The 12,569-nt window shown below is 40.5% G+C and overlaps 1 protein-coding gene across 5 annotated transcripts in view; it reads right to left on the bottom strand.

Moving 5' to 3' along the window:
* The window catches only part of kiaa1328 (KIAA1328 ortholog), a 20,845-nt gene that overhangs the window by 3,249 nt on the left and 5,027 nt on the right, over nucleotides 1–12,569 (bottom strand). For 4 of the 5 annotated variants that reach the window (XM_020592593.1, XM_020592591.1, XM_020592589.1 and 1 more), the window contains exons 6-11: nucleotides 10,469–10,593; nucleotides 9,032–9,426; nucleotides 8,678–8,896; nucleotides 8,350–8,445; nucleotides 6,908–7,026; nucleotides 6,464–6,572 (exon numbers count right to left, since the gene is read on the bottom strand). In XM_020592593.1, the coding sequence (XP_020448249.1) occupies nucleotides 6,464–6,572; nucleotides 6,908–7,026; nucleotides 8,350–8,445; nucleotides 8,678–8,896; nucleotides 9,032–9,426; nucleotides 10,469–10,593 (1,063 nt within the window). The remainder of the gene's footprint in view (nucleotides 1–6,463; nucleotides 6,573–6,907; nucleotides 7,027–8,349; nucleotides 8,446–8,677; nucleotides 8,897–9,031; nucleotides 9,427–10,468; nucleotides 10,594–12,569) is intronic. The other variant, XM_020592590.1, reaches the window with a different exon arrangement.

A 12,569-nucleotide genomic window follows, 5' to 3' on the forward strand; every position in this document is an offset into this window, starting at 1 on the left:
TGGCCGTTCAGACTGAAGTCGCATTGCAAAACATCGGATATGTATGCGATTTAGGGCCACATATGAAAGTGGCCTGGGCCGGATTTGAAAAAATCGGATTTGTGCTGTTCACACTGTCATAAGGAAATCAGATATGGGTCGCATTTGGGCAAAAAGATCGGATTTGAGCCACTTCAGCCTGCAGTGTGAACGTGGCCTTATTCTACATGCATACATGAAAATGCATGGACACAGTAAAAGAACCCCATGTTTCTGCCATTGTGTTAAAAATAAAAAGGAACATTGGGCAAAAGATGCTGAATAATGCTGAGAGCATCTAGAGACCAACATTAATGCCAACACTGAAGTACTGTCAAATACTTTAAGTACTATGGTTGGGTACCAAAGCCCGGTGCCAATATGGCACCAGTTCCTATACAATCAGTATCTACCAAACCAAATCACAATGCAGATTTTAGTGCCTCATTTTGGTGCCACTTAAATGCCTGTTGATTGAAATATTTGCTTTCTGGTGAATCAGACGATACAGGCAAAAGATGCATCACTGCACATCACATGGTAATAATATCAGTACATTTCATTCCATTTACCTCTGAGCTTGGAATTCAGAGCTGGGAAGGAAAGGCAATGTTTTTTCCTTTCTTAAATGGGTTCTGATACCATTTAGGCACCAATTAAAGTATTGTTTTAGCACCGGAATCAGGAAAAACTAAATGATATCCAACCTTAGTAAGTACAGTAAGAATCCTTAGGGAGTAACTACAGAAAGCTGACTGATCATCCATACCATGAAGCCTTGTCAATGACAAAATTGATTCTTTGTATCTATGAGCCTATATGTAAAAATCAAAAAGGGTCATATCATCCTCTTTAATAAACAGTAGTCAAGGATTCAAATACTTTCTAAGTCCAGTGCAAGACAGTTAGAAATGTAGCCAACTGAATGCAATAAAATCTTGATAGAATGCCTCTTTTCTATCTATGTAAGGCCAGATAGTTTTCACTTCTTATTTAACTCCTCTTTTTCATTAAAGGTAGCCGTCTTGCCCCGTCATCCTTTATCATTTACAGTCCAGTAAGATAAAAAAAAAAAAACCTGTAATAGCCACTCCATATATCCAGCATGTCAATTTAATATGAATGTGAAATGATTTGGTATGAATGTGCGGGGTGCGCTGGAACTATCTCATTACTATCTACCACAGGATTCAAGATGGGATTGAGAAGTTCACTTAAGGTTAACCCCAGCTTTGCTTTGTTATTTGCACATCAAGACAGAATTGGTTAAGATTAGATAGTCGTGGGGGGCATGCTGTTGCCAAGTGAAAGAGATGGGTTCAGGTAATGTGCCAAATCTTACAGTAGGATAAAGTTTGTTTTTTACTGATGAAGCTGCTTCATCTTACACACCGATGGAAGTTTATTTTTCTCAAGTTGTATTCATTTTAATGAAAGTAGCATGCACTGCTGAAAAACAATTTAACACAGAGTTCTTCTCTTGACAACTTAAAGTATCAGGATTTACTGTAGAATTAACAGTATGATAAAGTAATAGCTAAAAATACTGACACCCCTGCATTTCTGTCAGATAACACACTACTTCTCCCAGAAAACTGTTGCAGTCACAAATTTTTTGGTATCCTCATGTTTATTTCTTTTGTTTTCATTGGAACAACACAAAAAGTAGGAAAAAGCCAATCTGATACAGTTCGCACAGAATGCCAAAAATAGACCAGACAGAATTACTGACACCGTGAGCTTAATGTTTGGTAGCACACCCTTTGGACAAAATAACTGAAATCAATCACCTCCTGTAACCATCAGTGAGCTTCTTCCACCTCTATTGGAGTTTTGGACCAACTCTTCTTCTGCCAGCTGCTCCAGGTCTCAGATTTGAAGGGATCCTTCTCCCAGCTGTTGTTCACTTCAGAACTCTCTGGCACATTGTCTGAAAGCATTTCTGGTGCTTTTTGCAGTCTGCTTTGGGTCATTGTCCCAACTTTCTGACACTGGGCCGTACATTGCGCCCCAGAATTCATTGGTAATCTTCAGATTCCATAATGCCACACACACACAGTCAAGACATCCAGTGCCTAAAGCAGCCCCAGGTCATCTTGAATTTGTTAGGAAGTTGATCATGGGCTGTAAACTTCTTGACAATGTTGTGCACAGTGGACACAGGAACAGCCAGATCTCTGGAGATGGACTTGGAGCCTTGAGACTGTCCATGCTTTTCCACTACTGTGCCTCTCAACTCCTCAGACAATTCTTTGCTTTTCTTTCTTTTCTCCATGCTCAGTGTGGTCCACACGACACAAAGGTTGAGTCAATTTTTCTCCATTTTAACTGGTTGCAAGTGTGATATCTATATTGTGAGCACTTGTTGGTTGCTACAGGTGAATTTCATTACAAATTAAAGGACGATCACATGCTTGAAATACAACTATTTCCAATGACTTTGAAAAGGTGTCAGTAATTCTGTCTAGTCCATTTTTGGATGTCTGGGTGGAATGTATCAGATTAGGGTTTTTGTGTTGTTCCAATGTAAACAATAGAAATAAACACAAGAATATTTGATGATTGCAACAATTTTCAGAGAGAAATGGTGCATTTTATGACAAAAATGTGTTATTAAATTTATTTTAATAACAAGAAAATGAAGGAGTACAAAATTTATTACTTTGCTGCAACATGCAATATTGCCTTTATCTCATTTAATACAGTTGATTTAGTTTCTTTTCTAGCTGTGTTTTTCACTGATTTTTTGGACATAAGATAAGAAAAAAGACATATGTCTAATCCAAATCAGTGGATTAAAAAGAATTACAACTATCTGGAAGGATTCACATGAAAAAACATGTTGCATGAAAACCACAAAAGACATCTACAAGACAGACTTCCTCATTACTGGCAGTGAAGAAAAGCTAAGTTTAGAGTCCAACAATTTTAATAGGTTTTGGAGGTGTAAATGGATGGTAATAAGATCTGATTTCTCGGGTCCCCTGCTGGAATTAATGGGCATCTGTCGGAGCTCACAGCTCAACTTGGACCACACACTGCTTCATTTAAGAGTTACTCATCAGAAGTTGTAAACTTTGAGCAGTTCTGAAGCATTATCCCTTAGGATAAGGAATGTGAAAGCTGGCTTACAGCTACTCTATCTCCAATCAACTATGACTTTAACAGAAGAAAATATGACATTACTCAAGAGAAAATTGGATCCTCTTAAGAATTAATAATTTTTGAAAAATAAAGGCGAGCAACAACACTGTTACAAACTGCTTTTCAGTAGGGTTGGGAGAAAAATAAAATCTATTCACATTAGACTCACAATTCATATCTTACATGATTCAAAATTAATTCACAAATGCTAAAAATCAAATTTTTAAATATTGTTGATGGAACAAAAAAGGCAAAACACAACCGCAAAGCCACTGTAGCACACATACAGCGCACACATACAAGAGGTGTGTTGTACAACTATGGTTGTAACATTAGCTCATCTTCAGAAAAGCAAATCATTTGTGCATGTGTTAATACTTGATAATGAGTTTTGAAAGACAAGTGTGGAGGACTGTCTGTATTTGGTAGCCCATCACCAATAGACTGACATTAGCATAGTGGAGAAGCGAACGTAGTAACAAACAATAGCAGCTCAAAAACACAAACTGCAGCACTTCAGTCAAACTGGTAGGCCAAAGAAAACACCTCATTTCTATAGACCTGTGCCCGATCACGCTGGCTTTCTCCGGTAGTAACGCTACAGCACAGACCCTGTTCTCCACTGCTGCAGATGTAACGTTAACAACAACACAACCAAGTGTTCTGCTTTGTTATTCCTCCTCCGCTTTACAATACACGCACCAGGTACCAAAAACCAGCACTGGATCCTACTCAGATTGTTTACTGAAAAAAAACGTAGCTGCACCATAGAGTAAAAATACTCTGAGTAAAAGTCCTGCATTCAAAATACTACTTAAATAAAAGCACTAAAGTATTTGCACCAAATTATAACCTGAGGTACCAAAGGTAAAAGTGTTTGTTATGCAGACTGGCACATTTATATTATTGGATTATAATTAATTGTGTTCATCACATTTGATGCTGCAGCTAGTAAAGATGGAGCTAATCTGAATAACGTTAAGTACCGAGCAGTATGTAAAGTACATGGTATTAATGCTCATCAGAACCATTTAGCTTAACTGTCTGTTAAAGCTGCATTAACTAACTTCTCCCTCAGTGCGGATTTTAACAACACTGCCCGGAAATGGGTAGAAATTACCACAGGGCCTGAAGATTGCAGAGTGGAGTGTGGGGGCATAGCCCCTTTTCCACCACCTGGTACCGGCTCAACTTGATTCGACTCGCCTTATTTGTGTTTCCATCAGTCAAATGTTGGGGATAGTACCTGGTATTATTTTTGGTATCACCCCCATCGAGGTTCCAAGCGAGCAGAGGCAATACCAAACAGTGACGTGTAAACACTAGCGACTGGTCAAAGAAATTGCATCGTCAACATGCGAAACATCCTGGAACAAAGAAGGCAGCATTTTTGAAAGCAATGTTATTTAATGCTAACCACTGTAGATACTGTACTAACTAATAATAGCCACATACCAAGACTCACAAACAGCATATCTTCGATGTCCTCCATTGTTATTGTGTTGGTGGCTGACGACGTAACAGCAGTGTAATGCAGTGTTGCTATGACAACCAGTTACACTGAGAGGGGATTATCCGCAGTGATAAGCCAAGGAGCTGGTATCAAAAGTGAGTAGAGCTAAGTTGAGCTGAATCGAGTTTAGCCAGTACCAGGCGATGGAAATGTGGCGTTTAATACAGCAGGGAGACAACACTTCTAGACAATTTTTTTATCTTATTTTTTTATCTAAAGTTGTGCGAGACCTTAGTTTGCCGCTTTAAGCTTCATTAGCAGCTCGGTGGGCACAGGACAGAAATCAGTTGTTTGACACACAGTAAATTAGAGTAAGAGCCAAAATATATTTGTTTCCTTTTTTTCCTTCATTCATTCATTCATTCATTTTTATTTCAATAAAAATCGTTGAATCAAATCATGACAAGAATCAGAATCGACTCTAATGGTGAGCTTGGCAAAGATTCCCACCTGTACTTTTCAGTGTCTAATATTTTGTAGCATTTACAAATCCACAGCAACTTAGAAGCTGTCACACAAAGGCAGGCAAATGTGCACGTGCAAACACATACACACAGGAGCACAACACACAGTCAGGTTAATTACAGTTCCATGTAAAAGGGTGAAAAAAGGTAATGAATGCCCTTTCCTTTTCAGGAAAATCTAATGCTTGCACTCAGCGATTCATTCCTGTCTTCAAAACCCTTCTCCCTTCAAACATCTTTCTCACCATTTCCATCTCAACCTGCTTTAACTTTCCCCGCCTTCCATTTCTTACTTTATCCAGTGCTCTCACCCCTCACTCACCCACAGAACACACTTTCAACATCTCTCCCTCACTCTTGCTTTCTCCGTCTCATTACTGTGGCAGAGAGAGAAGAGAGGTCAGTGTGTGGATCTTGAAGTCTGTTCAATTACACCTGCTGCAGGGTCCCTGCTAAGCCGACTAATGGAACGCAGCATGTCTCCTGACAGGCTGGCCACAGCTCTAGCTAGCCCAGTAAAAAGCTTAATTTAGCTCCTCACAGCTCAAAAAGTTAGCTAAACTAAGAAAAGTCATCATTTAGCCTCCAACACTTACGCAACTACAGGCCCAGAAAAATCTTCAAGAGACAAACTCTATAATTATATTTATGTGATGCAATAATGCTAATATAAGATGACTAGAGGAAAGATATCAATTCCCTTAAGAGGAGTACACGAGAAATACTATTACCAGATTAGATAATGTTTCAATGTTTACTAAGCCGTTTGACCTATGGACAATGTCCAGAGATGGATGTCCTTTTACACAACAGGAGATTGTCTGTGTCAAATGCACTGTCATCTACTGGAAATACTCTGTTTGGTTTATGCGAGGAATGTCACATTACAGTTAGAATATTTTTGTTGCTGTTTTTGAGTAAATGACCCTTCTTCTTTACCCTCTGATGTTTATATTCTTCCAGTTTTGTGCCAGTGAAATAGAAACATCATCAACACGCCTAGTAGCTCTGTGTGAATTCTCCAGACAATAGCCTGCTCTATTCACACATGGGCTCAAGTGGACATTACACAGACTTTATCCTAGCGAGGGGGCAGAGCAGAGTCCATGTAATGTTTAGTTCAACTCTTTGGACATGCAGCTCCTCTGGGTTATGTCTAGATAAGTTCAGGGTTGTATTGCATGCCTGAAAAGGGCTCTATACCCCTACTATATATATCCAGAATTATACATAGCACTATTATGCTTCACTGTGCTATAAACAATTGAAACTAATGGTACATGTTTATTAAATGTTTCATTGATGTTCAGCGAAGATGTATTACCTGGCATCCGGGGTCTGTTGGATCACAGACACTGAGGTGGGTTTACTCAGGCATGCAGGAGGCTTTGCAGGAGATGTGGCTATGTCTCTTCTAGACCGCTCTAAAACCTCTGTTGTTGAGAAATGCAAGATATGTGTGTTATATTAGATGCAAAAGCAGCAATGCTGAGAACAGTAGTAAGACAGCTTTAGTAATTAACCCCATGATCAGTGTTGCCAGAGAAACAAACAACCAGGTCTTTGGAAACAAGCCCAAAAGAAGCAACTTGGCTCTTAAAAAAAAATAAAAAAAGCCAGCAATCTTACCTACACACACACACACACACACACACACTCATACTAAGTGGACTTGGGAAAGCTTAACATGCATATGAAAGCACTAAAATAATGTTTGAAGAAAATATAACTCTTGACAGGCTTGAGTCGGACTAAAAATACAACTCACCACGTGTGTGCACACTATCGGAAGGGGCAGGTACAGGTTGTGTGCGTTTCTCATGCAATTTTTGTTCTTCAGGATGTACCTCTGCATCTTCATGCACACTGCAGACCACAGACAATACACTGATCGGGCATTATGACCACCTGTACATCTGTATGCACTTCAATGCAACACTTCCGCCTTAGGATTTGTGTTTAAGCTCAATATGTTTCAGATTGAAACATGGATTTGAAATGAAGCAGTCTTTTATTGAAGTGTAAACTTTAACCTTTAATTCAAGGGGTCTGGCAAAAGTATTGCATTAACCTTTTAAAAATTACAGCCATTTTTATACATAGTCCCCCATTTTCAGAGGCTCAAAAGCAACTGGACAGTTGACTTACAAGCAGTTTCCTGGCCAGCTATAGCATGTTCCCTGATTATTTCATGACAAATTAAGCAGATAAAAGGTCTAGAGCTGATTACAAGTGTTGAATCTGTATTTGGTTGCTGTCCATTGGAACTCTCGGTATGTGGTCTAAAGAGGTGTCAATGCAAGTAAAGGGGGCCATCAAAAGGCTTTAAAAAACAAAGCAAACACATCAGAGAGATAGCAGAAACTTTAGGAGTGGCCAAATCAACAATTTGGTCCATTCTCCAAAAGAAGCAAAGCACTGCTCAGAAACACCAAAAGGCCTGAAGGAGCACAGAAGACAACTACAGTGGATGATTGTAGAATTGTTATGACATGGGCATGTGTGGCTTCCAGTGGAACTAAATCACTGATGTTTATTGGTGACATACTATAACTACTGATAGAAGTAGTAGGATGAATTCTTATGTAAAAAGATCTATATTTGTCTCTCAAATTCAGCAAAATGCTGCAAAACTGACAGGAAGGTGTTTCATAGTACAGATGGATAAAAAAAAAAAAAAAAAAAAAACATGATCAACCTAGAGGCTTCTCAAGGCTAGGAAATTACATATTCATCAATGGCAGAGTCAGGCACCTGACCTCAGCCCAACTGAGCAACTTAAAGCAGCTGCAAAGGCCTGGCAAAGCATTTCACAGGAGGAAAACGCAGCATTTGGTGAAGCCCATGGTTTCCAGACTTCTGGCACTGATTTGACTGCAAAGGATTTGCATCCAAGTATTAAAAGTAAAAATTATATATATTTTTGTGTTAGTTTCTACAATTACTTTTGAGCCTCCGAAAATGGGGACTATGTATAAAAATGGCTGTAATTCCTAAACGGTGAACACGATATTTCTGTGAAAACCCTTGAATTAAAGCTGACAGTCTACACTTCAATAATATCCATTGCAGTGGTGTACAGAAGCCAAATTACACAAAAATATGCTCTTGTCCACATACTTTTGGACCTGACTGTGTACATATACACACACATACATATAGATACATACAGTATCTATAGAGGTCTGTCTTCCAGTCTACTTTGTTTACCTCAAGGGTAAATCTTGGTGAGAGGGGTACTCCAGCTGTGGCTCTTCATTCCTAGTGTTTGAGTCGCTGAACTCAGCTTGAGTAGCTTGTTGAAACCTAACAAGAACATGGGAAAAGAGAAAGGACATGTTCTGTCAGTCTGCAATGACAGACATTGAGGAAGTACAAGGAAACATAAAAACACAAACTAAAAACAGGTACCTCTGTCCAGTATCGCTTCCATATTCTGCCCTTTCCAGTGATCAACTTGAAGAAATTATCAACTATTGCCCACAAAGGCTAGCAGTGTCACCAGATATACTGTAGTTCATTGGTTTATGTATTTTACCTGCTGTAATCGAGATGTGACTTGCGTAGCTGCTGATTCTGTCTGTTAAGCCTCTCCTCCTGCTCAGTCAGCCGTGCCTGCAGCCTCTCTCTCTCCATCTCCAACTGCATTTTCTGCAGTAGTAACTGGTACCTCTTCTCATCCCAGTCCTCCTGACCCAGCAGAGGCCCAGTCAGGGGTACCTTGGCCTCTGAGTGCATGGCATTCACACTCTGGAGCCTATATGTAAATATGTTTTATTTATACAACATCTTTGCATTCTTTTTGTTTGCCTTAATAAAATGCACAATCTAAACTAAAGTAGAGTAAGGTATTAAAGTGGGATGACAGATAATGCATTGAGTTTGACTATACCTTTTACATTCACATTGGTTTACAGTGTTATGGTAGCCATTCTCTAGATGGGAGGCATTATCACTTCTCTGCTGCTGTGTTCCACAGCCATTGTTTTGACCACCATCTTGGCATTGCGCACATCTGTGGCAGGACTCTGAGTCTGGCTCCCTGCGTTCCTTTTTCTGACTCAGATGCTGTTTGATTTGCCCATCGGTTGGACTGAATTCACTAACACAGGAAAGACAGGCAGGGTTGCAACAGGTTTGGACTGTGCCTCTTCCCCCATCACCACTCCTGTGCCGCTGAGGCTGCTGTCCTTGAGTTACAGCAAGGCTGAGGTATGAGCCATCAAATAGTGAGCCATGAACTCTACTAGTAGATGCCCTGCTGGGGGCTTCCTCACTAGTGAGCACCTGGACAGAGAACAAAGAGGACAATGAACACATTTTGGCAAATTTAGGAAGCCTTTGAAAAATTGATGGAGTATTTCAGCCAAAAATGTCAGACTGCTCCATAAAATCCTAGAGCTGAGCAGGACTTCACACTGAAATTCACCAGTACTGAATTAGAAGGCACTTACCAACCTAATTTACTCATATTGTTACAGTATTGCAGTAAAAGCTTTCGCCATGTGTTTACAGTTGTTCCACAAGAGCGCACATATCATGACCTGAAGAATCTTTTTAGCTTTCAAGCCTATTTTATTCCATGTTACACTCATACAGTGACAACAGCAGCTGTGTATTGGGATTTAAGTGCTGCTAAAATGTGGGTGACTTACACAGAAGCACTGTGCCTGAGCTCACCCTGTGTAGATACTGATGCAGGACTCAAGCTGTGCCTGCTCTGCTAATGTGCTGCTTTCACTGTGCAGCTTGTATATACTGTACATAATGTTAGGGTATGACTGAGCTTTATAGCAGCACAGATGCAAATCATCCTTCAAAACTGTAAACTGGACCATGGCGACAAGATTAAGAGGACAATTTTCAACTGACAGCAAAGTCAAGGTCAGGAAGATTATGAGATAAACATGAGGAGGAAAGCCCATCTCATAGTTGACTGGGGAAGAGACTGTGACTAATTTGCTGAGGGTCAGAGAGCAGGCAAACACACATTATTCAGAGCCACCACAGGACACCGAGGTTGGCCAAGTCGTCTGTCCTTACAAAGGCTGAAGCCAGAGAGGCATCCTCGCTTCTAAAAAAGTCACCTTGAGAGAATTTTCACAATGTTGCAGTCTTATCGAGCCAGTGACCGAAATGAACTTCTGCAGTGATTTGTTATGCATTATTATGGCACTTGGCCATGGGACAATGTGCTGTTGTATGTGATTCCACTACAGCTATTCTCTGTATATAGAGCACAACCAGCATTTTTACTGTTCAAGATATGTAAAAGTAGATGAGTAATTGTATGTACAACCTACTGCACACAGTCTTACTCATACAGTACCTTGCTGTGGGCTGGTGCCTGGCTGAGCTGTGCAATGGACTGGTTGAGCTTTGCCTGTTGCTGAGAAAGGTATTGTTGGTAGAGCCCAAGCAATTCCTGGCACTCTTTGTACTGCTGCTGCAGGCCTGGGAGAGTAAGGGTTAAGTAACTAATAAACTTACAGAACAACAAAACTAAACACAACAGAACTGAGTCTTTATCTTAAAACAAAACAAAAAAAAAAAAACCTACCGCTAGGAAAAGTAGAGTGTGGATGAAATTGGACGACTGAAAGACATCCAGGCAGGCTTAAATATTTTAAAGATGAAATAGTTTACAAAATAAAAAATAAAAAAAATACCAGAACTCATTTGCACCTACGTGACATAAAATCATTAACTGCACAACAGAAAAAGTTTCTCTTGCAACCTATATAGAAAAAAGATAGATGCTGGATTTAGATTGACAATCTGAATTAAACCCTTGTTTCTGCAATCAATTACACATTGGACCAGAAAAGTATAGAGAACTGCAAAACAGAGAGGGAGGACAGGCCAGCCAAATCAAAGTTGTTGCTGTGGCAGAGAGTTTTCACCATCTGGGTCGGGCCAAGCTGTGTTGAGCTGAGCTGGGCAGTGCCGTGCCAGGCTATCTGCCAGACAGAGAGCTGGCAGACACAAGAAATCTAATCTGGAGCGCAACTACTGCTGTGCCTCAGGAGCCCACTAATGACAGTGGCAGCATCATGCCACAACAGCACATACAAAGATAATGAGCATGAGAAGGGGGAGACTACGCACTGACTCACACACATTCAATAATCAACCTCGGCCTGACTCTCACTTTCTAAAACACACACACAAACACAGATAGACATGAGAGCACAAATTCCCCACCCGTACTGTAAACAGCGCACACACACAAACACTACAATCAAGCAAGTACTACACACACTCCCACGCAAGCTGACCATAAAGTGTGCTCCTCCAGGCCATATCTTTTTATGATGGTGGCCCTGCTCCCCGAGCTGATGAGTTTCTCAGCATTCGTTTGGGGGAAAAAAAGCCCCATTTTAAGAGAAAATCAAAGTTCAAAGTAGAGTCTTATTGAAGGAATACTTGGCGGAACACTCCATAAGAAAACACTTTGGTTGTTAGAAGACTTCAATCAGGCTGTGGAAATGAAACAGAGGGAAATAGGCCTGGATGACTTTGAATTGAGGACTAGACACCAGACAAATGCAATGCAGCCGCTCCCATAGACATTGGGAAAATGTGAGGAAACGCTTTGATTGAACCCTCCATCTAACTAAGGCTCCTCTACCGCTGCACTGATAATGTCCACAGAAGGAGATCTATATGGATAGCAAGGACATCAGAAGGACATCATGTCATGTAAACCTGTGTGGGGAGGTCTGTTTATGCAGCATGAATAAGGGTGTTGAAGGGGAGATACTGAATAATCTTATACAGCTACCTCACCTCACCTCAGTCCAAGAGTTGTATGATGATTTAACAAAAAAAAAAAAAAAAAAAGCACACCACTCATATAAAACACCATTTCCACATGATTTTGCATGCCTAAAACACATTTCACAATACACACAAATATGCAGTACAGTACAATGGATACAGTACTGTACAGCCCCAGTACAAATCAGGTAGGGTGGGGGCCACACACAGAAGTAGGTGGGCTATAGGAACACAGCAGCATAGTATCTCAATGCCATAAACGAAGGCAATGTGTTAATGTGTTGACAGGCTGATGATGTGGTGCAACACTGATAAAATTCCACCTCCCTGCACATCACCACACTAAACATGTTTCCTCCACAGCCTTGGACTTCAGCCAATGGGGGCCAAGCACCTTAGTTTACATCAGAGCTGCAAAACGCCAACAATGACTTACTCCTCCCCCCTGCTCCAAAATTACTCCAAATCAAGGGGTTGGGTTGAAGAGGCTCCAGACAGGGCCTGTCAAAATGATTCACTTCCCTGTCAGGCCGAGGCTCAAATGAAATAATGAAACCCACTTCAAGGTGGAACAAATTTGCACGGGAGGGGGGAATATTTTAAACCTGCTTTAGCATACTGTGGCAAACAGATTGAGCCTGAGCAGGAAT

Source organism: Monopterus albus, unplaced genomic scaffold (assembly GCF_001952655.1).
Source record: "Monopterus albus unplaced genomic scaffold, M_albus_1.0 scaffold18.1, whole genome shotgun sequence".
Taxonomy (NCBI): domain Eukaryota; kingdom Metazoa; phylum Chordata; class Actinopteri; order Synbranchiformes; family Synbranchidae; genus Monopterus; species Monopterus albus.